General features: G+C 35.8%; 1 protein-coding gene across 1 annotated transcript in view; it reads right to left on the reverse strand.

Moving 5' to 3' along the window:
- Window positions 1-6,174: 6,174 nt before the first annotated feature.
- LOC100378185 (uncharacterized) overlaps window positions 6,175-27,601 on the reverse strand; it is a 58,384-nt gene continuing 36,957 nt past the window's right edge. The window contains exons 2-7 of the mRNA XM_085496450.1: window positions 27,002-27,125; window positions 15,057-15,188; window positions 11,347-11,461; window positions 9,922-10,047; window positions 8,749-8,871; window positions 6,175-6,431 (exon numbers count right to left, since the gene is read on the reverse strand). Coding sequence (XP_085352576.1) covers window positions 6,317-6,431; window positions 8,749-8,871; window positions 9,922-10,047; window positions 11,347-11,461; window positions 15,057-15,188; window positions 27,002-27,125 — 735 coding nt within the window. The 3' untranslated portion in view covers window positions 6,175-6,316. The remainder of the gene's footprint in view (window positions 6,432-8,748; window positions 8,872-9,921; window positions 10,048-11,346; window positions 11,462-15,056; window positions 15,189-27,001; window positions 27,126-27,601) is intronic.

Here is a 27,601-nt window from a genome sequence, read left to right on the forward strand (position 1 = left end):
CTTCTGGCAAATTAACATAAATACTTTTCTCCTTTAATACGTTTTTTTTCCCCATTTCAATCTTTCATTGATTTACTGTTTATTGCTTTTTTATTATTATTTCATCTATTTTTTTCAATATTATTACTAACATTTATTAATAGTTTTTTGGTAATTGTAGTCTGCTGATTTTTTTAAACCATTGTCATACTTTAGACAGTAATTCTTGTAAAATTTGTATGTTTTATATATGTGTTTTAGCAGTTAGTGTAACCATTTTAATTCCTTCTGAGGAATTTTAAGTGTTTCAATAAAACTATTGATTCGTTTCAAAAACGTTCGTCGTGAAATTCACGTTTAAAAACGTTTTTGACCTTTGTCACCTATTCCCCACCAGCGTGAAGTACAGCACGAATACCGGATTCTGCCAAATTAGCCAAGGGCCGTTGAACGGCAGTTGGGGTTTAAAAAAAAAATGGGACCAAGAAATCGCCGATTTTTCGGCAGTTTTTTAAGGTGTCATTTTAATCTTTTCTGATGCCTAAAAGTTTAGCCATAGTCAATGACGCATGTTCAAGAGTATTGATGTTTATTGCGACTAGCGTGAATTGGTAGCTTCGTTTCGACAATGAGTTGTTATCGCTGTAAAAAATGTTAAATTATTCTTCAAATGCTCAGTTTCTCCACAGGGAGTTGGACAAACTTATGTATTTTAACAAATTTACCAGGTCAAAACATGGCGGATATTCATTTCTCCATCATCGAGTGTTGAAAATGCGATCGGAATCATTCGCTTACGATGAAATAAGTTGAAATTTATTTGCATTTTATAACAACTCAACGAATTTATTGTTTCACGTTATTTTAATCATTAATTGTATTTGGCGCACGAGGTTCGTTAATGTGATTTTTTGGGAGAAAGATGCGCGTTCTACTTTGTAATCCAGCAAGAACAAAATGTATAAAATGTAATAAATTGAATAGTGTCTTTCGTTTTGGGTGGTCCAACTGCCAGCGTTGAAAATCGGCGTAGGTAGACTTTTCAATGAAAATATAAGCCCCCTAAAAATATTTTATGATCATTTTTTTGAAAATTTGAACCCCAAATAACAATCGTGAAACGCAGCATGACCGGATTGCGCTACCGCGATCATTTGCTACTAAGTAATGCAGTCAGGCCCGTAGTTTGGGGGGGGGGGGTTCGGTCGAACCCCCTAAATTTTGGAAGTGAATAGATTTATGATCGTAGATTAGAGCATAATAAAACAAACAGTATTAATTAAAATAATTATCATCGTTTAAATCACTTGACTCAGTGAGGTAACTATAAGACTCGGTCGAAATAGCATAGTAATGAGCATTTAGGTGGCAACGAGCTTTAAATGTCAATCGTGAAGTTACGCCGTCTCAGTTCAACAGCAGCCAATCAAACAGGTTGTTATAAATGGGCAAGCTTTTATTCGGTGATTCCGCGATGGTGTAATGAAGATCGCGTTCAAGCAGCTGATGTTAAATATTAAAACAACAGTGAAACAATAATGTAATGGTAGTCACTCTCTGAAGGATGTGGTGGTCCTGAATAGGGCCGTTTGTCTTGTGCTAGTGTTCGCTCAGTTAGTAAAGTGTGGTATTCGAACGGGATTGAGACGACAACACGACACTGTACTTTCATATTGGTTCATTAGTTTTGTATTCTTCAATTTAATGATGGCATATATACTGCTTTGTTCCAAGTGTATCAGCCAAATGTAGTCAACTTATTGTATTAGTACGTGTAGCCTGTGTTATTAGATATAATGTACAGCTAAGGGTTGAAAACATCATTAAAAAAAATGACGAGGATTTATCATCACAAGTTGTATAGGTCGAAGAGCTTCTTGCAGCCAGAAAAATATCCCACAGTGTTGCTTCAGCACTGAAACTATGATGCGATAAATCATATTTTTCAAACATATTTTTTACACGTTTTTTTGATGTCTTAGAAAATTTTCTATGTTTTTAGTGGGTTCATAAAAAGGAGATGTAATCATTGAAGTTTATTTATTTGTTTACTGCTAAACTGCTACTATATGCATATTATTTTACTTGGCATTAATAGTTGTACAAACAATGTAGCGATGTTGGACGAATGTGGAAGGCTGCCATTATGCTGTGGTTATTTCAAGCGTTGTCTTATATATTGGTTAAAATTAAATAATAAATAGCTGGAACCCCAAAACATGTTATATCATGCTTAAACGATTGTACAAGACCGGCAGACTTACTTGGGAAACCCACATCAAAATCTCCTGTTCAAATATGGTTTCGACATTGCCTGCTTTGAAAAACAAGTTGTAGATACTGCAAATTTCTTAGAGATATTTACTCAAAAAATAAAAAAATGTTGTCAGCAAGAATGGCATGCCTCAATTTCACAATCATCCAGGCTGTGTACTTTCGGAAAAATCAATGTAGTATTATAACCTGGGATATTTATTGGCAAGCAGTTATAGACTAAAATATATACTGACAAGTTTTCGCTGTTTTGGCCATAAACATAATGTTGAATTAGGCAGACACACACAAATACAGTTAGATCAATATTTTTTTAGTTTTTGCAGTGATACGTTTGAATTTAGCATGGTAGACAATTGAAATTCACTTTGTTTTTATATATGTTCATTTTATAATGATCTAAGGGCTGATCTTTTGTCAATAATTTTATGCAATTATGCAAATACTGACAGTCTGGGCTTACTTCGTCGCTACACAAACTGCCACACCATATATCAACTAGCTCTGTATCTTTTAAAAGTTTTCAAGCGACGAGATAAATATGAATCCAGCTTAACTTAGTACCATATGTTTACATGGATGTTGTATTGTTTTTAAAACGTGATATGCACTTTTCTACCCATTACATTTTGTACGATGTGGTGAGGCTCTGTACAGAAATAAAATTACATAATTGACTAATACTAAAATGAATAATTGTAGACAGATTTCGACATGAAATTGTGTCACTTTTATGTGCGCTAACATCTGTGAAGAGCGAAAAAGCTCGTGAGTAGCATTCTACCTTAAAATGCTTGGACAATAATGCTAAGATACGTATAGTCATGTCTTTTTTGTGTACAACATTTTGCCGTAATGGATCAAGGGTGTGGGTGTGTTTGTGGGTGGGGAATGGCTTAGGACCCCTTCTCTAAAATGGTAAAATAGTTCAAAAATGTTATGTGGAATAATTTACCAACGTAACACAAAGTAAACCGAGAATATAAAAATGTATGTAACAGAGCTCAAAAACACTTTTTGAATATTATAAATAAATGTATCATTTATTGTTGTTTTCGAACCCCCTATTCAAAAGTGCTGGCTACAGGCCTGGCTGTTGGGTTCGTTTTTATTTGAAACTTCTTTTAGAATATTATTTCGTTATAAAATGAAACAAAATAATTGTATTTGGCACAGGAGGTTCGTTAATGTGATTTTTTGGGAAAAAGATGCGCGGTCTACTTTTCAATCCAGTAGGACAAAATGTATACAATTTAATAAATTGCATTAGCGTCTTTCGTTTTGGGTGGTCAAATTGCCGGCGTTGAAAATCGACGTAGGTGGATTTTTCAATGAAAATATAAGCCCTCTAAAAATATTTGATGATAATTTTTTGAAATTTTGAACCCCAAATAAGGGCCCACCAGCCGTGAAACCGCCCAAGGCGATTTTTCGGATGGGCCAATTTACGGCAGAATCCGGTATTTGTTCCCCGGGAAACTATAATCAAGTAATACAAATGGTGTCACTATGCAATATTTTTGGTGTAACTTTACATTTACAAAACATTTAAGTATGTCTCATAAGAAAGTTTTCCAATTTTCTGCTTAAACATGTTTTCAACGAAAGAATTCAATAGGTAGGTAAAAAATACAACATATTTGAGGAAGGCGCGACATTGCACTTTTTAACGTTATTCGATATTATCGTCTAAGTTAGACAAGTCTTTTTTTGGGCAACTATTGGGGCAGTTTTTTTTCTCCGATATTATTGATAATATCGTATAATAATGTCTAAGTTAGACAGGTCTGTCTGGGTAACTATTGGGACAGTTCGTTTTTCTCAAATATTCGACATTATCGATAATATCGGATAAAAACTGTCTTCCCCAATAGTTGTCTAACTTTATTAGACGATAATATCGGGAAAAAACGATCTTCCAAATAGTTGCATATACATGGGTGCCTAACTTAAACTTTATTAGACATTATTAGACGATAATATCTGTCTCTTTAGGTAACTATTGGGACAGTTTGAGGCCTCACTGATCACTGCGTGTCCCGAAATATATTGGGTCGCTATCGCCGATGTAAAATGTCTCACCCCTTGGTTAGTATCACCGTTTTCGTCACCGGAGGGATTCACGTCCCAAATGTTGGTTCCCGGTCACCTGCACCTCTAATAAACGACCTATCTAACAGCTTGGTTGAATTGATGATAAGCAAACAATCATGGTAGATTGACCCCGATCTTCTCTCGATCGGAAACGCAAGGGGGATAAGACTTTCATAGACGTAGGTCGTTTAGATCGGACGGTTACTTTTGTTTCAGGTTCGTTGTTGTTTTGGGTGAATATAGAACATGTTCAAGCCCAAAATTGTAGCAATAATGTTCACGTCGCTGTACGTCAAACCACACTCTCGAACTTGACAACATTCACTTACGGACCACTAAGCAAATAGGTGGAAATACCAGTTATATCACTCGTGAAGATTGATGATTCGATTGCTGACCGGCCGGGGATAACTGCATTTAGTGTTCATTTCTATGCAATGTAAAATCATATCGATGCTGTGGGCGGCAAAGGCTGACAGATTGTTTTGGGTCTGTGGCCGGCTCTCATGACACGGGCAACTGACATTTGCTGACTTTTGTTTTACTATTCTGACGTGTTCTGGGCTGTATATAACAATCAGACACTGTCAAGTAAGTAGGTTGGTACTAGTAAACAACCCTGGACATAGTCATTATAGGAGTCTGAATCAGTTAGGCCGTGAAAATAGCGTCATCGCACAGTATTCCATTAATAAACGGAGTTCACATAACAATCTTATGCTTACAAATAATCCCATAATTATTGACAAGTTGTTACTACCTTATACTAAAATATGTTTGGATGTTTGGAGTACTAAGAAATTCCCACTTCCGGTCTGATTAGACATAAAATACACCACGAATATTCACTTTTGAGATTTTTGGTATGTGTTGGTTCTTGGATATTTCAGCTTCGTCGTCCTGTACTTCATTTAGTAATTCAAACTTCCCAGATTGTGTAAAAACAGAGAGTTTCCTGATTTCAATATCAAAAACGTCTTGGCTTAATTATTTGTTAGGGATGGCCGCTTTGGTACGTGTCCTGTAACTTGCAGCACATGGACCTAAAATCGTTAGGTAATCAAATTTACAGGAAGTTGACAATCCTTAATATTACTAAATCGCCAGTTGTAAACTTTATCAGGATTCCCGTATGAAGTAACACATTATTCTAGCATGGAAAAATATTGATTACTTTTGTGTACTTCCGGTCTGGTTAGACTTAAAATACACCACGAATATTTACTTCCCAGATTGTGTAAAAAACGGAAAGTTTCTTAATATCGATATTGAAACCGCCTTGATTTGCTGGAGACGGCCGCTTAGGTACATACTCTGTAGCTTGGAGCGCATAAACCTAAAAACGCTAAATTGCATAAAACTTTAATTCTCAATAAGGATGAAAGGACCAGTTACTGAGACAAAGCCCTACTCCCCCGAAACCCACCAGATACGAAACCCACTTACCCCAAAAGCCACTCACCGCGAAGCTACTAGTTAAAGACCATACAATATTAATTCTCAACTCTGATAAAAGGACCAGTTACTGCGAAAGACATGCACCGAGAAAGCAACTTATCACGAAGCTACTGGTACACTACAATAAATCTGTGTGTTATAATTCAGCATTACTCGTACATAAATATTATTTTTCCCCAGTGGTGTATTGGTTGTCGCTAGAGAACTTTCTGTTCCAGTAACTTGTTTTTTTTTCTCCCAGGTCTCGTGTATAGTACTATCTGGAAATTGATAAACCATCAGACAGTAGGTTCTCATCATAGCTCCTAATAAAGGTAAGTTTTAACATGTCATTCAATGTAAACAAAACTGCTGAATGAGTAATAAAAATAGGTGTTTGTTGAAGCAATTTATATCTTTTCTAATATGATATTACAACAAGGTTTTAATGTAACTCTTTAAGAACAGGTTAATTTACAGAATACCAAAGGTTTGCTTAATTTATTTCAGTAAATACTTTCTGTACCCAATTTTACTCAGGTAAAGTATGTCCGCCATCAATGACAATACACTGGCCAGTAATATAGCAGGATTCTGGTGATGCCAAAAAAGCAACAGCATTGCCCATGTCTTCAGGTGTACCAAATCTGCAATACAATAAACCCAGATAACACACAGTAATTGTCATATCCTGTTTTGCAAACACAAAACTCTGAAAAGGGAAGTTAAATGTTAACTACTGCCACGAATGTTGACCACATATCTTAAGTTCAATCCCATTATATAACATTTATATACAATACTGGTCGAGTGAGCATGTCGTTTTCAGTCCTTCATGTGTTATGCGTCCGGTGTTGGTGTCTTGCTTCCTTTTAATTGTTCTTTTCACCACGTGAGTAACTTTCTGTTGTACGGGATCCTATTTTAGTGCTTTCTGAAGTGTTTCTTGCCTCTGCCTTGGCAAGGTGATCGGTGACCAATTATAATTTTAATTGTACTTCATATCAAACCAACAAACTGATATTTTCCACGACTGAGTAATCACACCTAAGCTTACAACTCCACTTTTCTGATGAACTTATAAATTTATAAATTTGAAAAGGGTGCAATTTATAAATATCTGATTCTGGATCTCTGCATCAGCCATCATCCACAAACAATTGATTTGGCTGAATACGTTCAAGGCCAATTTCCATGATTGTTATATAGCACCAGTTATTGAAAAGGATGTGGACCACCAGTCGCTTATCTCACACGGTGCGTTTCCAACTGGGAGATTTCTGTTTAATACAACCCTTTACGATGTATAGACACTTGCTGGATTTTAATAAACTATTGGCTTACTTGTCTTGGCAAATATTGCAATTATTCACACTCACGTACATAAATGCACAACCAAAGTTAGAACACGCACAGGAGCCAAGAGTTTTGTCCTCTTGGTGGGTTATTTGCAAACATAAGTGCATTTTTGTTTCATGTTACCTGTTCAGTGCTTTAATTGTGTTAATTTTCCCTCGCAATTTGGCAGGAGGGTTGGTACCCCTGTAAGTGCGAACCGATGTAACCGGCCTGCCTACATGGTTTCAAGGTGGTTTGTACTGTTACGTGATTGTCTTGTATTTTATTTTACATGTAAACCAAATACAATACAATACAATACTAAGTCTGCCTGAAACAACTAAACCCAATTTTCAGGACTGTTATGCAACACCAATTACGACGTATGACGGAGATATGCAGTGGCGCATATCCCATGGTGCGTTTGCGTTTTCCTTTTCAAAGCTCGGTTATCAAGCTCGGATAAGTGTATTTTCTGTGACGAGGTGGACACACTTGAACACATCTTTATAGAATGCCCATCTAATAATGAACTATTACATACATTTAAAATAATCACGTCTGGTCTACTTCAAACAGGCTTTCGTATGCCAATCTGGTGGTTTTTAATTCTGCCACCGCGTCGTTCTAAGGGTTTTCTTTCCCGACAGGCACAACAAATGTTTTGCTTATTAACAAGCATTGTGAAAGCTGCAATTTACACCAGTCGTCGAAACAAGAGGCAACAAAAAGGTTCCAGCGATTCTTTAGACATTTTCAGAACGAGATTTATTTTGAGTATCAAACCGGAATATGAATACCACCGTTTTAAAAAAACAGCTACCTAAATTTGAAACAATTTGGGCAGTGGACGGTGTCTTATGTGACATTCAGAATGATGTACTTCAAATTCATCTGTAATCTGCCACCTTGGTTTTACTTGTTCACTTCGCTGTTCAGGGCTTTTGCCCTATTGAGTCATATTTGGTCTGTATTTATCCTTTTTGCTAATTGTTGTGTTAATCCCTGGTTTCGTGACATCTACACACACAAACACTGAATTGCCACCCTGTTGGATTTTCATTTTCCTCAACACACTGAACGCGCGTGTGAACGCGGTGCTTTTCAGGGCTCCCCGAATTATTACAGGTTTGGCCTCACGACTTAGTCGTGTCGGTTTTCAGCTTTGAAACATTTTTGTATGTCCTGGGCACGACGTTAAAACTACATCCGATTGTGGAGTCTATGGACTTGGAAGAATGAGGTTACCCTTTGCCACAACTACCTCCAGGTCACCCTTGGGCAAGGTGTAGTACCTGTCAGCCTTGGGTGCCGACTTCCCATGTAATATGTTGATGGTTGACGTCAGTAAGGGCATACGGTCATAAAATTCTTGCACAAACAGATTTGCATAGGTGGACAATATTTCATGTAAATATGTATATATATGTTTCAGTTTTCCTTAGCATTTGGCAGGGGAATCGTAACATCTTGTAGTGAGAAGCAGTGTGACTGGCCTGCCCACGGGATGCTAAGGTTTTCATAGTAAAAGTTATCAGTCACATCCGTTAATGTAATTTCGTTTTATTTACCCGTAAATCAAAAATCACAATACAATCATTTAACTCGACAACTACATGCACTTACCTGTTTAAAGGTGTGCTCTTGGCAAGAACAATTTGTTCTTGTCCCCAATTTTCTGTTATAACATTACCAGGAGCTATTGCATTGACTGTAATGTTATGCTGAGCTAGTTCTACTGCAGCAGATCTACAATAAGACATGTAATAATCTATATGTGTAATTGCTAGCATTTCGTAAACGTTTCAATAGTAAGTGACCTAGATATGCCTGAGGTTGGCAACATGTTGAATGGGGAAAAATATACGCAAGCCAGTCAAGGAGCAAAGAAATGAAACAAATTCAAGGTCTATGTTTACAGTTGTTTCTTATCGCTGTAAGTAACAGAGGCACGGGACCAGTAAACAACCCTGACAGTACCAAATCACATTGCATTTTAAGGTTGAACCCCTAAGAAGGGTAACCCTAGAAATCAAAGCAGCTGAAGCGACAGCTTGAATGTCAACATGGAGGCAAGTGACACCAGCTCGGTTCTGTACAGTTAGAGGACTGTAGTAGCATGACTGAAAGGTCAAAGGTCAGAGGTCAACAACTACAAGAACCAATGCTTCCAGTAACCATGTGTGTAAACAACAATGGGACAAGCTAATTATTCTTGATGTATGTAGGACATTCAAAGATTTATTTTGAGCTTAAAATTGTTATAACAAGTTATATAACTATGACAGCTGTCAGTCAATCAAGGAAGGCTTGGTCAAGATGGAAATACTCCAGGACACAAATCAAAGAAAAAGCAGTCAGAACTCAATGTTGTTAACTAAAATTGTGGGTATGTTTGACATGTAGCAGAACAGGGAACTGTGAGCCATATGATCAAGTTTGACAGTTTTAAAATCATCATAAGTCTTCAAGAAAATATATTGGTAAGCCGTGACCCAAAACCAAGTGGGAACATGAACACGTCGATAATAAGAATAAGTGTTTTATATTGTTACTTCTTTCCCTAAAGTTGTGGAATATATCTCGTCAGTAATATTTGTTAAATATACGTATTTTAAAGATTTCGCTATCTGAATGTAATAGCATTTTTTGGTGAAATAATTATGCGAAATCGCTGTGCTTGTTCTACTGGTCTTTTCTAGACATTTCTATTAGTGTGAATTATGAGCTTTCATGAAATATATAGTTTTATAATAATTATGCCACAACGCCATGACCTAGATGTAGAAAATATACTACCTCATGAAACCTAGTTGTCCAGCTTTAGTTGCACCATAAACAGATAAACCTGCATATCCAGTTAATGGTCCAGTAATTGATGAGGTAAAGATGACTCGTGACCCACCAGATTCAGATCCAGATTCCATATATTTAACACAAGAAAATAAATTAAAAAATATATAACGAATAATAGTAACATTTTATAAATATACATTTTTATAGATCAATTAAATGTCATTGATAAAAAACAATGGGCAAATAACAAAATTGGTCAATTGTGTCAAAGAAAAAAGGAGGAATAATTAAAAACTACAATAAAATTGCTCCCAGATTGGTAAATTTAATTGAAAACTCAAAACTATATTGCCCAAAAAAATGACATCGCTATAAGGACACTTAAAAATTAAATCAATATTGTTGCCTGTCAACCATTTTGAATCCAAACGTGGAACAAGATGGCAAGATGCAGAAGATAACCACAATGAAAAAAATCAATACCAAATATAATCGAATGAGAAACGCTTGATAACCTGTTCAAATAGTGGCATTGGGACATTAAAATATCTACAAAAAAAGAAGGAACAAGCAGCCTATCGGCTGAGATAGCTCCGCTGTTAGCAATGCACATTTCAATTAAAGAACTGAAGACATCATTAGAAAATGAACAATATGTATAGTATCAAAGCAATCGGACTTACAGTTTTTAACAAGAAGTCGAAAATATCACTTTTTACCAAAAATGACAAAAATATTCACCAAAATTAGAGAATTGAAGATATCAACATGAAATGAACAAACCTAAGAGAGGTCTACCCAAGGTACATATACACCAAGTATCAAAGCATTCAGGCTTGTAGTTTTCAAGAAGAAGTCGAAAAAGTAAAACATTGACACGGACGACGACGACGGACAATCACTCATATGATAAGCTCCGCTCGACAAAGTAGACAGCGGAGCTAAAAAAAGGGTGCTTATGTATACCATTATATGTTTCTATACTAACTTTGAACATCATCAGTCCAGAAACGTTTAAGGATGCATGGAAATGAAACCAACATAGCTGCCGGCCAGCCATATTTTGTCAAATCACATAACCAACTTACGTGCATAAGTGGTCCTTTTATGTTTGATGTTCTTATCAAGTTATCAAGTTTCAATAACATTGGATTCAGTAGGCCGTCAATTTAACCAATCAGAGTAAATTTTGATCAATCAAAATCGAATTTAACAATTAATATTAACATCATTCATTCATAGTTGCTTAATTTATATGTCACTTGAAGCTTGTGAGCGCATTATGGTGTAGACAATACTAAGCACTTATGCAATCACTACCAGTAATAAATATATAAACTATTAAGGTACAGGTTTCTGTCCTTTACTGTTTACTGTAATTCAACCATATCATTTTCTCACAATATATATCAAAAATATTTCTCACCTTTAAGATATGGTAAGAATGCCTTAGTTGCAAGAATGGAGCCCTTAAGGTTTGTATCAACCACTTCAGAAAGTTCTTCCTCTTTCAGTTCCTCAATGCGAAAGAGTGGAAAAATTCCTAAATAATGAGTGACATAAAACATAACTGTAGCCTCTGGGGTGCAGAACATATATCTATAGGGTAAGTATGACTGCACATAGTAAAATAAAAATCACTCCAGCATTTGTATGGTTGTACAAAAACTAAATCTTTCCTGTGCCTTTCATTGTTTGTACAATGTGAAAACTAAGCAAATAATAGATATATCTCCACATATATAAAATACATATTATACTAAAAACATTGTATGTGTCCTCAGAGTGATTAGACGCTGAGTATGTTATTAGGCACTGAGTGGTTTGCCCCAGGTTATATTACATATAGTCAGTATAGGTGTTTAAAAATGCAGTTATTGTGCTTAGTACCGGGTATTAGAGTATTATTAGAAACATAACATAAATATTTTATTTTCATCAAAAATCTAAGAAGGGTTTGCGACGAATATAATTTCAGTAACTCATTTGGTATAAAACTGTTATTCGAAATGTATGTTATATGTTTTTAGGTACTTACAGTCAGACTTGTTTTCAAATAAATAATTGTACATGAATGAATTAGCATGTTATATGCTATTTCAAATTTCGTGGTAGTTTTTTTTCTGGTAAATTTTCAATCCTCATCCAAAGACAAACGTGTAGTTGAAACACATTTGCAGTGATTCAATAATTTATACATTTTTTACAAGTTTGCATAAATCTTATTGACAATTTCCAGTAGTTATGTTTCATTAATAGGGTTATATTCAACATCTAATACACTTTTCATACCGTACAAATGCAAACATATCTCCTAGTCTGTATGAGGGAAGGGGTGATAACACTCATCTATTTTAGGACAAAAGCTGTTTATATTCATCTCATAGAACTGGGTGCAATCAAATAATTTAGTGAAGAAATAACCTATACAATTATACAGTTACTTATGTCATAAATATCTGTACTACTACTAAAAAAATTATTATCAAAGTTGTAATCATTTGTCTTCTATTAGGCCTTTCATGTCTGTGTAACTTAAATTTTGATAAATGACACACAGGAAAAATGCCATACAAATATCTTAGATGTACTAAAAATGTCAGCTATTTCGTCTAATGGTATTTTAATATTGTTGGCTATACAATTACATAACAATACATTTTAAGCTTATATACAAATTATTACAGCAATTCGAAGAAACATTAAATGGTCATATATTTTTAGTTTTATTATACACACTTATTATTCTTAGCATGTGAAATTCATACTGCTGTCATGAATTTGTTTTCGCGTATCTGTTGGTCGACTTAATTAACTGATTATTAGCGAATTGCTGTGTTATGTCTGTCATCGTTTAGGTCTATTTGAAGTTTTGGACGGAACTTGGCTCAGTGATTTGGAACTAATTACAAGATACCGTCGCTATTCTGACATCCATAGTTATTAATGTAGTGAACGATTAATCAAAAGATATGACGTATTCAGTACTTAGTGTGATTGGCTTTATGATTGAAGGTTACGCCCTAGAGTCTTTTTACTGCTTTGTAATTGGTTAGAGTTTTGAAAATGAATAAAGAGAGTTTGAGTTGGTCTTGGCGAATACTCCACGACAGACGCAGCCTTGGGCAGTCGAGTCCAGTCTGAGAGTCCGAGAGAGTCCAGGGGCGAGCCTTGACGCAGTCCAGTCTTGGGCTAGTCTTGGGTCAGCCTTGCGAGAGTCTTGGGGACTTTTCCCCAGGGCGCTGTGTCTTATAGAGTGCTCGATTGACCGACTAAGACGAGAGCTGAAACGTATTTCGTTGTGTGTGTCTTATTTGACTGTAAAGTTAAAGTGACTTTCCCGATCCCGTACCTCAAGGGGACGAGATAGAGAGACGAGACGAGATTCCCCCCTGACAAGTGTGGAGAACCCGAGAGAAAGAGAATTTCCCCCCTGATACTGCACCCAAATAACACAGAGACTGTTTTTGCCTTGAGACGTGCCAGACTTTAGTTCATGCGAACAAGATAAATAAAAGTGTTTTGAAGATCAATGATCATACAAAATAATTTGTTGTTAATGGGGAATTCAGATTATTGTTTGCTTACCTGCGTTTTTTGTTATTTTCTTATGTCAACAAAATGTTGGATGTTATGGAAAAATCATGCAAATACATGCGATTTATGATGGTAACAGTTCAGCCTATTTAAAATGAGACAACTGTTTTTTTTTCTTCTTGTGGGAAAATCGCTGCTCAAATTGAACTCGGAAACAAAAAACATCCCAGCCAGCCTGACATTTGAGAAAACGGTACATTTTTCACACTTTTGCTGTTTGGAACAGATAAATAATTACCTATGATATTGTCATGGTATTTTGATGTACCTACACAGTTGTGTCACTTTTCAATCAAGTAGTGAAGCTATACTCTCCCATAATCAAGTTTGAAAACAATTATATTATTCGCTAAGAGCATTTGTATAAGCATCTGAACAAAATTGGGATTTGCCTTTTTCAACTGGACTGCAAGATGTGTAGTTTGAAGAATGCAATATACGGTATTTTGATTGTCAGAACAAATATATAAATACTTTGCATTTAATGACTCGAAGTTATATCAGAAAAGATATTAAAATATAATGAAAGGATAATTGGTGGATAATGATAAGTATTATCAGCTCAGTCTACAGAGAAGATAACCAGATGCAGGTTCGTGGGCACTTGGGAGTGAACTTTTTTTTTTTTGCTTTTTATTATCCAGACAGTCTTGGCTATAGACCGTACAAATTTTGTAGAATTGTGAATGGTGGAACATACTCAAAAAACGATTTTAAAATATAGATGCAAACAGGTGCAAACATTCTCTCTTTTGAATGCTTGGCAAGATTTAGCAAGGCTGTACATAAATAATGAAAAAGAAACATGATGAAAAAAAGAAATGACGGGATCTCCATATTATGCACTATATTTAACTTTTAACAAAACGATAATACATTTAAATTTGGAACTGCTACAGCCATTTTAATTATGAGCATTAGCAAACCTCTTAGTGAATTGTTATGCAAATTAGCAATTATCTCAGCTTCTTTTTAGTGCACATCCCAGCTTTAAAAAAAATAGCTCCTGGACGCCTTGACCTTTTGTTTTGAAATTTTCACAAACAATTGAAAATGTGTTTATCTTCAAAACGCCGTCGGGGCATTGTTTTTGGTTGAATCGTACAGACAACTAGCTTGGGTGTTAATTTATGCATAAACTTGAAGTAGTGAAAGTTTTGTGGACAAGAGAGGTCATCTTGGTTTCCTAATTAACTAATTAAAATACCTGTCAGGTAAACTGCATCTCTACCTTAAGTGTATATGCGAAAATTTGATGACAATGCAGTTTTATTCTTAATCTTTAATTTCAACTTCTTTTAATTTGACGCTTTGTTAGGATTTCGATTATTGCTTCACTTGACCTTCAGCTGGGTAACCCAAATCGGGATTGCCCAAGTAAAACCACTCAACCTATGACATAAATAATTTGACAAGTGGTGGTTTATGAGTAATTCCACTAGATAAAACTAAAACTGTTTTGTTATGGGAAGAAAGATTGTTTATGATTAGCTTGAGTTGTTACTTACTGGGATAAATAAGTCACAAACACATATACTCACCTGCATTGCACACCAATATATTAATCTTCCCATATAAGGAATTTGTTTCTTTAGCAGCTCGTTCACAATCTTTCAGATCGCTTATATTTCCCTGGATAAAATTAACTCCTAGTTTGTCTACTGCTGCTTTTCCTGTGCAATATAAGAACAAATCAATAGAGCTGACTTGATGTGCTTGGTTAAATTCACAGTCATATGTATTCCTGTGTAATATAAGAACAAATCAATAGAGCTGACTTGATGTGCTTGGTTAAATTCACAGTCATATGTATTCCTGTGTAATCTAAGAACAAATCAATAGAGCTGACTTGATGTGCTGGGTTAAATTCACAGTCATATGTATTCCTGTGTAATCTAAGAACAAATCAATAGAGCTGACTTGATGTGCTTGGTTAAATTCACAGTCACATGTATTCCTGTGTAATCTAAGAACAAATCAATAGAGCTGACTTGATGTGCTTGGTTAAATTCACAGTCATATGTATTCCTGTGTAATCTAAGAACAAATCAATAGAGCTGACTTGATGTGCTTGGTTAAATTCACAGTCATATGTATTCCTGTGTAATCTAAGAACAAATCAATAGAGCTGACTTGATGTGCTTGGTTAAATTCACAGTCATATGTATTCCTGTGTAATCTAAGAACAAATCAATAGAGCTGACTTGATGTGCTGGGTTAAATTCACAGTCATATGTATTCCTGTGTAATCTAAGAACAAATCAATAGAGCTGATTTGATGTGCTTGGTTAAATTCACAGTCACATGTATTCCTGTGTACTCTAAGAACAAATCAATAGAGCTGACTTGATGTGCTGGGTTGAATTCACAGTCACATGTATTCCTGTGTAATCTAAGAACAAATCAATAGAGCTGACTTGATGTGCTTGGTTAAATTCACAGTCACATGTATTCCTGTGTAATCTAAGAACAAATCAATAGAGCTGACTTGATGTGCTGGGTTAAATTCACAGTCACATGTATTCCTGTGTAATCTAAGAACAAATCAATAGAGCTGACTTGATGTGCTGGGTTAAATTCACAGTCACATGTATTCCTGTGTAATCTAAGAACAAATCAATAGAGCTGACTTGATGTGCTTGGTTAAATTCACAGTCACATGTATTCCTGTGTAATCTAAGAACAAATCAATAGAGCTGACTTGATGTGCTGGGTTAAATTCACAGTCATATGTATTCCTGTGTAATCTAAGAACAAATCAATAGAGCTGACTTGATGTGCTGGGTTAAATTCACAGTCACATGTATTCCTGTGTAATCTAAGAACAAATCAATAAAGCTGACTTGATGTGCTTGGTTAAATTCACAGTCATATGTATTCCTGTGTAATCTAAGAACAAATCAATAGAGCTGACTTGATGTGCTAGGTTAAATTCACAGTCACATGTATTCCTGTGTAATCTAAGAACAAATCAATAGAGCTGACTTGATGTGCTTGGTTAAATTCACAGTCACATGTATTCCTGTGTAATCTAAGAACAAATCAATAGAGCTGACTTGATGTGCTGGGTTAAATTCACAGTCACATGTATTCCTGTGTAATCTAAGAACAAATCAATAGAGCTGACTTGATGTGCTGGGTTAAATTCACAGTCACATGTATTCCTGTGTAATCTAAGAACAAATCAATAGAGCTGACTTGATGTGCTGGGTTAAATTCACAGTCACATGTATTCCTGTGTAATCTAAGAACAAATCAATAGAGCTGACTTGATGTGCTGGGTTAAATTCACAGTCACATGTATTCCTGTGTAATCTAAGAACAAATCAATAGAGCTGACTTGATGTGCTTGGTTAAATTCACAGTCACATGTATTCCTGTGTAATCTAAGAACAAATCAATAGAGCTGACTTGATGTGCTGGGTTAAATTCACAGTCATATGTATTCCTGTGTAATCTAAGAACAAATCAATAGAGCTGACTTGATGTGCTGGGTTAAATTCACAGTCACATGTATTCCTGTGTAATCTAAGAACAAATCAATAGAGCTGACTTGATGTGCTTGGTTAAATTCACAGTCACATGTATTCCTGTGTAATCTAAGAACAAATCAATAGAGCTGACTTGATGTGCTGAGTTAAATTCACAGTCACATGTATTCCTGTGTAATCTAAGAACAAATCAATAGAGCTGACTTGATGTGCTTGGTTAAATTCACAGTCACATGTATTCCTGTGTAATCTAAGAACAAATCAATAGAGCTGACTTGATGTGCTGAGTTAAATTCACAGTCACATGTATTCCTGTGTAATCTAAGAACAAATCAATAGAGCTGACTTGATGTGCTTGGTTAAATTCACAGTCACACGTATTCCTGTGTAATTTAAGAACAAATCAATAGAGCTGACTTGATGTGCTTGGTTAAATTCACAGTCACATGTATTCCTGTGTAATCTAAGAACAAATCAATAGAGCTGACTTGATGTGCTGGGTTAAATTCACAGTCATATGTATTCCTGTGTAATCTAAGAACAAATCAATAGAGCTGACTTGATGTGCTGGGTTAAATTCACAGTCATATGTATTCCTGTGTAATCTAAGGACAAATTTATGTATGACAGGGTGGTTTACACTGTAAAAACATGCAAAGGGTTGACAAGTAAATTTGGATCATTTACTGGGGTTAAACAGGGTTGCAATATTCGTCCAACATTATTTAGTCTGTACATGAATCAGGTCATGATTTAATTAGCAGTGTGTTGGTATTAGAGTGTTAATTGGGTGTTAGTGTTCTGCACTTACAGGTGGGTGAATGGAATTTTACTAGCATAGATTGGAGTGATGAATGGGACTGGTTTTGTGATGAAAGTTGGTTATTCTGCAGTGTAGAGTTGTCCAGGAGAGAGCATCCCCTGCAATTCTATTCCTGGTGACTCGTAATTTTGCTATCAACTGGCAAGGCGTTCATGATTCGAGTTGGAGGGAGTCTGTGGTAACGATGCTGTATTAGGTCAGCCAAGTATATAGAGTAGAGGTCTGCTAAATTGAGGGTTTCCATCCTTTGGTGAGGGAGATGGGCAAGGCGACAGCACATATAAACTGTTAAGTTGCGATTTCAGTATAATCGTTTCTTAGTAGTTAAATTAACTGTACTGTGAATGGTAGTTCATTTGAATGCATTCATATATTGTCACTGTAGTTGGGTTGAAAACGGCAAGTATTATGGAATGAAAACTTGTCCCTTTTCCAGATGTGGTGAGTCGTCGAATCACATGGTGTATGGAGGACAGTCTGACTTAATTACTGTAAAGTGGAATTTTGGTAATAAACTATTGGTAGTAAAGCCGAAAAGTACTGATTTAGTGAACAAATGTCCGGTAAGGACATTATGACAGTTTGAACTTTATTTTGAACGTTATTTTTTGACGTGTCCATGAGGTCTAAAGAGCAGTATTAGCAACTTGTAATGCCAGATCTTAGTTTACTGCTTATACTTATAACGTGTATGCTTCATGCATTATTGTTATTGATGAGTCTGGTTCATCATATAATTGTATGCCGTTTTGGGGAATTGTGACAAGTGTTGATCTGTGGAGAAACTCCAAAACGTTGTGTAAAAATCCCAATCATCTTAATACAGTGTATACATTCTGTACTACACCTTGTTTTGGTGTGTTTTCTGCTTGAAATATACCTTTACATGTGTGGCCTGCCAGATATTTCAGGCAGTATTATTTACTTTCAGTTGCATATTGGATACTTTTACTTGTTAACAATTTTGTCTTTGCATGTGACTCCTTCTACTGTGCCCATGAGCATTGTCACTATTTAATGGAACAGCACATGGAAGCATTTTTCTTCAAGTCTCTTTGCATTTCGAATATTTTCGATTATCCTAAGGTTACACTGGTCGCCAATGGGGTACATATATGCTCAGTATCTGAGATTTATACTATTTTTGCTTTTTCTTCAAGATTTATTTGTTCATGAAATTTAGATGTTTGAGCAAATAGCGAACATTTGTTAGTGTTATTGAGAAATATCGTTATTACATGAATTGTGGTGTTACTGGATGCTATTCCTGTTTGAATCTCATCTGTTTTACGGAGCTTAAGATTGTGAATACAATTGGTTTTAAACTGTTCACTGCATTGTCCTAACCTAAACTGTCGTTTTGAATAAATCAAATCTTCAGTTAATGCCCAAGAAATGACAGGTATTGGAAGAAAGTTGATTAGTATTTATTTATTTGCCATAGATTACAGGTAGTACAAAGAACTAAAAACATACGACAAGAAAAGAGTACATTGTGAAATAATAAATATTAAAAAATAAAATAAAATAAAATGAGCAACTGATCCATGGCTGGGGTAACAGAAGATAGTAATCGTAATGCCAGACAAGTCTGTTCCCCTGTATACAATTATTTCAATGGGAAAAATACAAGGGCATAGTATTCACCTAACACAATTGATTATTACAAAAAATGCTACAAAGACTAGCTACAACAGTAAATAAATAATACATAGAACTAAACATAGAAATACAGAATAAATAAATAAGGAAATAAATAAATAAATAAATTAATTAATCAATTAATCAAACTAATCAATTAACCAATCAAGCAATTAACCACCCAACCTACCCACCAACCAATTACCCAACCAACCAACCAACTAACCAACCAACTAACTAATTAACCAGTCAACCAATTTTCCAATCAATCAACCAATTAACCATCCAACCAATCAATCAATCAGCTAAGCTAATCAACCAACCATTTAATCAATCAACCAATCAATTACCAAATATGCCAATCAACCAACCAACTAAATTGATCAACCAATCACTTAACCAACCAAAAATTGCAAACTTATAGTGAAAACAAATACATTTTGAGTTCTTCTTTGAACCTTGCGCGACTGTTAATGGATTTCAAATGACTGGGTAGAGCATTCCATAGTTTTGAACCATTATAATCAATTGAATATTTACCTTTATTTGTTCTCTTTTTGGGAAGGGAAAAGTCAGAATTTGTTACAGATCGAGTGGTATAGTTGTGGGAATGAAATGAAAAATAGTCTAAAAGATTACGAGGGAATTGTTGATGCCGAAGGTTAAATATTAAGAATTCCTAAAGAATAGAACAGAGGTTTGCTGTGAGTATATTGGTCTTTGAGTAGAATAATGTGTGTTAATCTCTTCTGTTGTTTATAAATGTATTTCCCCAGACTTCAAGGCCATATGAGAGATGCGAAAGAATAAGGGCATTATACAACATAATGAGCACAAATTTTGGGAGATAGTGACGAAGCTTGCTGATTAATCCGATGATAGGGGATATTTTGTTTACAACATGCTTAACATGTGGTTCCCAAGTGAGGTATTTATCCAGAACGCCAAGATACGTTGTTTCGTCAACTTTGTTTAGAATGGTGTCATTCATATGGATAGGCTGATTGTCATGATTTACTCGTTTATGTGACGAGGAAAAGAACATGTAACTAGTTTTGTTTGAGTTGACAGTTGATTTGTTATCATTACACCATTCATTAACCAAAAACAGATTGTGATGTTAGTGTGTGAAACAAGTTAGAGTCGTTAGCAAATAATTTAAATTGGAAGGAAGGAGAGGATTTAGGAATATCATTCATATATAAGAGAAAAAGTATAGGACCTAAGACAGATTCTTGTGGAACTCCATAATTGATAGGAAGAGTCGAGGACTAATAACCATCTACATGAACATATTGTCTACAGTTAGATAGATAATCTTTAAACCAATTTAGAGGAGTGCCCCGGATGCCATAAATGAGTAACTTGGATAGTAAGATTTCATGATTGATTGTATCAAAGGCTTTAGTTAGATCGAGAAATATACCAAAAACTATGTTGCCGTCGTCAATTGTTCTAACAAGGTCAAAGATAAGGTCAATTAGAGCGAGCTTAGTACTATATTTTTTTCGGAAGCCATACTGATATTTGTTAATGATTATATGTTTGTCAAGAAAAAAAATTAAATGCTTGTTAATAGTTTTTTCGATAATTTTGCTAATGATTGGCATTATAGAAATTGGTCTATAGTTGCTCACTAAATAGGGAGAACCTTTCTTGTAAATTGGTGAAACAGTAGCGAGTTTAAGTTGGTCTGAAAAGATACCTGTGAGGGAGAGATTGATAATGTAACATAATGGTTGTTTGATGTAGGGAGCTGCATCTTTTAGGAGGCGGGGAGAGAAGAGAACATGGCCACTTGATTTATTTGGGTTAAAACTATTAAAATCTAACTCTATATCATTTTCACAAACTGGGTGGAGGAAGAATGAATTTGGCTTGAGTCAACTTGAATAACTCAAAGGACTATTGGTCTGATTAATCTTATTTCCAAGGTCTTTGCCAATATTAGCAAAAAAAGCATTAAGCTTGTCACTGATTTTCGTTGGGTCAGTAATTACCTCAGCTGTCTCAGATTTTAATAACATGAGCAGCTTCCCACCTTTGCCGGTACCTTTCCCAGTAACATCATGTAAAGTCTTCCAAAGTTTTGATAGATTATTTTTATTTTTGTTCACTTGCCCACCGAAATAAGTTAATAAGTTCAAAATAGGAAAGTCGGTTTGGGTCATAATGACTTTTAACAAGTTTGACAAATAGTTTGTGTTTTTTATTAATTGACTTAAGGATACCCCAGGTAATCCAAGGTTTAATTGGTCTTTTAGATTTCAACCACAGGAGCAATTACATCACATACAGTGTTAAAGGACGTGACAAAGTTGTCATAGGCTACATTTACATCAGAAGAAAATAATACTTTTGACCAGTCTGTATTACTAAGAATATGATGGAACTGGTCAACATTGTAACTGGAATCGGTTCTGGCAAGACTTACACCATGACTCATAAACATAGCATTTGAGTTTTCAATAAAGGCAAATGTTGGAAAATGATCGGTTATATCAAGTAGAATTGTACTACAATGAACAAAAAAATGATAGAAATTTGCATAAATATGATCAATGGTAGTGGAAGAATAACCTAGTTGGAACATTGATTAGTTGCCGAAAATTAAGAGTCGCCATGTTATTCATAAAACCTTGCACAACTGTAGAGTCATCGTTACTACTATCTATATTGAAGTCTCCAACAAGCATATAATTTGATTCAGTTGCTTTGACATTGGAAAGATAATCTTCTAGACCAAGGTTAAATTCATCAACAACAGTGCCAGGTTTCCGGTAAATGATACCCATATTGAAATTACCAGTTGTCAAATGTAAATGAATCCATGGCGATTCTGAGTGTGGTATATTGATTGGGTCTGCCAACATGTGGTTAATGAAATTGTGGATGTAAGCAGCGACGCCACCACCAGGTGCACCACCTGTACGACATTTCTTAACAAAGATATAATTTTTTATATTGAAGTGAGGAGAGTCACTGATATGCCAGGTTTCGGATAGAGCAATAATATGAAATTTGGGTGATAATGTATCTTCACAGAGTAACTTTAGCTGGTCAGGATTTTTATTCAAAGATAAGATGAAAGAAAGAGCATGGGGGAGGGGTGGCTGAGGAAACTCTAAATTGAAATTGTGTAGGGAATAGGACATACACTGAAATTTATGGAGGGTAGAGTCGTCTACCATGAAAAGAAAAATAATAATAAAAAGATAATTAATAGACATGTGTACTTAAGATTTTTTTTCTTTATCGTCTTCATGGTTGGTGGCAATCTTATTGTGTGATGGTGATTTCTTCACAAAGATCCGACCATTATAAGTCCAAAGATATTTGAAGCTTGCTCTTTTTCTTGCATAGTTTGCCTTTGACAGGAGAGCTCGGCCTGATGTAGTGAGGTTTTCATTAATAAATATTTTGGTATTATCCTTATATATTCAATATCTCTGATGGTAGTATCCTTTAATTTACAGCGATTCTCATATATGGCATCACAACGACGTCTTGTTGTAAAGTGAACTATGATTTAGTGTGGACGAGGTGTTCTGTTATCATTGTATTGAGTTATTGTAGTTTGTCTGATATATATACGGTGTGTTCTATCAATGTTATTGAAAGTAGTGTCCGGTTCTATTTATTGTAGAACATTGAGAGCTATTCTGTCCGTGTCTTCAGGTTCGTCTTCTGGTTCAGGGATTCCAAATATTTCAAGATTCACTCGCCGATGGTACTGGTTTAGGTCAACAGCTTCTCTTTCAAGCTGCAGCACACGATGTGTCAAATCATCATCATCTTTTTTAAGCTGCTTATTGGTTTCGATTAGCACTTTCTTTTCGCAGGTCTTCATATTGCTGGCTCATGAACTTCATTGAAGCCGTTTTAACATCAGCTATACCACAACTCGTAGTAGCAAGTTTTCCATTATACTATCGAGATCAGTGGCCTGTTTAGTGGGACTGGTATCTTGAGATTTCGGGACTGGTATCTTGAGATTTCGGGAATCGCTTGACTTTACTTCACATTGTGAGCACCTTGCGTGAGTTTAGCTCCTCTAAGTTGGAGAGTATGACCTCACGCGCCTATGACAATGACAGCGTGGTGCTTGAGTGAGGCAGCCGTCTGTGGGGCTCGTGTGTGTGTAGGCGTCATTAAGACATCTTCCTCAGCGCTCATATTCGAGTCATATTCGACTCGCCTCGGGACATGCAAGGGCAACATGTTGTCCGAACCGAGCTGTGAATCCCTGGTGACACCCCCCTGCAGACTATACTTATTGTAATGTAGAGGAATAATTAATACAACTGTATGGTGGGTGGGTGCAAAACTTGGTGCAAAAGACGATGCAGACTGCATGTTAACAGGCATCTAATTGGTAAATGAGGATGACATGAGGGATAAAGCCAAATCAAAGGTCATGACTGATGAATATATGCGTAATTAGGTAGACTTGAGAAAAAGGGTTGAGAAATATCCCAGATAAGGAACCAGGTCAGATTGGTAACAATGACAAAGGAAATGGCTAGTGAGTGAGGAATGCCCATTTCCAGGCATATACGTAACACTTGTGGACTTGTCACTTATAAAGTAAACCTCTTGGTGATATGTCATGGATTTATTTCCATGTGTCTATATACCAACTTGATAGCTGGTTTCTAGTGAATGGCTGGTTAATATCATTTGACATTCTCTCATAACCTGTCATCATTTAGGCTTATACGATGTGCTAGGCGGGAGTAGAGTCAGTGATTGGAAGTAATTACGATATAAACGTTGCCAACGAATTGTTATTCCCGACAGTTTGGTATGTGTAGTCTTTCAATATAGCGGACAATTAATGATACATGACGTGTTAAGTACTTTGTGTGATTGGCTACAGGAGTGGAATGTGTGGAGGCCACGCCTCAAGCTCTTAAACTTCCATGTGATAGGTTAAGGTTTCAATAAAGCTAGTCGTAGGAGAGTCTTGGAGAGCTCTCCGCGAGGCGAGCCCTCTACACATAGCGCAGAGACGACACGACACGACACAAATTCAATCTGTGCGTGTCTTTGCTTGGTTAGAAGGTTGGAGAACGTAACGATCCTTGGTTACCTGACGTAACGCTTAATAAGTCGATAATTAAGCCGTTATAGATACATCAGTTTGTTTAACTGTTATTACTTTAATCTATGAGGCCTTCAGACTAGGTAAAGATATGGACTCAAAGGGGATAAAAAATTGGGTGTCCCACGCAAAAAACATATTCAATATTACAAACATGGACCATATGTTTGATACTGTGACAATTATTACATCCCTTGAGAGCAATCTAAAATCAATGTTCAAAAATCATTTTAAAGAGACACTATATAATGATAACAAAGGTAAAAATCGCAAAAATAAATTAAGAACTTATAGAATGATAAAACATAATTTCGATTTTGAAAAATATCTGGAAGATGTTAAAAACCCATCGCACAGATCTGCTCCAACTAAGCTAAGGATCAGTGCGCACACATTGCAGATTGAGGCAGGAAGACACATCAACCAAACAGTAGAAGAGAGAAAATGCCACTACTGTCAGGAAAAACAAATAGAAGATGAAAGCCACTTTCTATTAAAATGTTCTCTATATGCTGATTTAAGAAACAAGTTCCTCCATACCACAAATGTCATTACAACGATTGACAAATCTGATATTGAAAAGACTGTAGACATTCTAAAAACAAAAGATAAACAATCCCTAATTCATTTGGCAAAATATATCTTTGAGTGCTTCAATTTAAGAAACGACACGATGTATAATCAGTTATGACCAGGGGATTTATAATCACAGTGATGACCAGGCGATTTATAATCACAGTGATGACCAGGCGATTTATAATCACAGTGATTACCAGGCGATTTAAAATCACAGTGATGACCAGGCGATTTATAGTCACAGTGATGACCAGGCGATTTATGATCACAGTGATGACCAGGCGATTTATAGTCACAGTGATGACCAGGCGATTTATAGTCACAGTGATGACCAGGCGATTTATAATCACAGTGATGACCAGGCGATTTATAGTCACAGTGATGACCAGGCGATTTATAATCACAGTGATGACCAGGCGATTTATAATCACAGTGATGACCAGGCGATTTATAGTCACAGTGATGACCAGGCGATTTATAGTCACAGTGATGACCAGGCGATTTATAATCACAGTGATGACCAGGCGATTTATAGTCACAGTGATGACCAGGCGATTTATAATCACAGTGATGACCAGGCGATTTATAATCACAGTGATGACCAGGCGATTTATAGTCACAGTGATGACCAGGCGATTTATAATCACAGTGATGACCAGGCGATTTATAATCACAGTGATTACCAGGCGATTTATAATCACAGTGATGACCAGGCGATTTATAATCACGGTGATGACCAGGCGATTTATAATCACAGTGATTACCAGGCGATTTATAATCACAGTAATTACCAGGCGATATATAATCACAGTGATTACCAGGCGATATATAATCACAGTGATGGGCAGGCGGTTTATAATCACAGTGATGACCAGGCGATTTATAATCACAGTGATGAGCAGGCGATTTATAATCACAGTGATGACCAGGCGATTTATAATCACAGTGATGACCAGGCGATTTATAATCACAGTGATTACCAGGTGATTTATAATCACAGTGATTATCAGGCGATTTATAATCACAGTGATGAGCAGGCGATTTATAATCACAGTGATTACCAGGCGATTTATAATCACAGTGATTACCAGGCGATATATAATCACAGTGATTACCAGGCGATATATAATCACAGTGATGACCAGGCGATTTATAATCACAGTGATTACCAGGCGATATATAATCACAGTGATTACCAGGCGATTTATAATCACAGTGATGACCAGGCGATTTATAATCACAGTGATGACCAGGCGATTTATAATCACAGTGATTACCAGGCGATTTATAATCACAGTGATGACCAGGCGATTTATAATCACAGTGATTACCAGGCGATATATAATCACAGTGATTACCAGGCGATATATAATCACAGTGATGACCAGGCAATTTATAATCACAGTGATTACCAGGAGATATATAATCACAGTGATTACCAGGCGATTTATAATCACAGTGATTACCAGGCGATTTATAATCACAGTGGTGACCAGGCGATTTATAATCACGGTGATTACCAGGCGATTTATAATCACGGTGATTACCAGGCGATTTATAATCACGGTGATGACCAGGCGATTTATAATCACAGTGATTACCAGGCGATTTATAATCACAGTGATTACCAGGCGATTTATAATCACAGTGGTGACCAGGCGATTTATAATCACGGTGATTACCAGGCGATTTATAATCACGGTAATTACCAGGCGATTTATAGTCACAGTGATGACCAGGCGATTTAGATATTGGCAGTGATTACGAGGTGGTTTATAATCAAACCAGAAAGGACGTGCATATTTCATTGAGAGGATATGTAACAACATTCTACTGTAAATATAACTATACCTCTTTGTTCATTCCTCCCGGTTATCACTACTTTAGCTCCTTCTTTTTTGAGAATTTTTGCTATTCCCATACCAATGCCAGCAGTCCCACCAAATACTACAGCAATTCTTCCACAAAGTTTACCCTATGAATGACAGTTGAAATAGGTATGTCATATATCTTCACCTGCATATGACGTGATGTTTGACCACAATTAAACAATCACCGAGTTTGAGTGAATTAAAATATGTCACGAATCGTTTTGTTTTTTCCAATTTATAATAATTATATAATTTACACTAATACCAAAGTGAGGGGAAAATCTATGGTATAGTGGTTTACGCAAACAGTCAAAACCAAAAAAGTCATCTAATGTGTTTGTATATTGATAACACGTACTATAACAAATTAAGACTATTTTACCATTTCGAATCAACTTGTAAAAAACATTGACAAGAAACAGTTCCAGTTTGGTGTTACCAAAGTCGATCTCAATGTATAGAACAAAAACAAGTATTGGGGATTTTTTGTTTTTTGTTTTTGTTTTGGAGGGTGAATGATTAGATTTAATGATACATGCTCGCATTCTATTACCAAACTGTTTAAATTTTATGACGCAAT

This window comes from Saccoglossus kowalevskii, chromosome 1 (genome assembly GCF_978046115.1).
Source record: "Saccoglossus kowalevskii chromosome 1, keSacKowa6.1, whole genome shotgun sequence".
In the NCBI taxonomy this organism is placed as follows: Eukaryota; Metazoa; Hemichordata; class Enteropneusta; family Harrimaniidae; genus Saccoglossus; species Saccoglossus kowalevskii.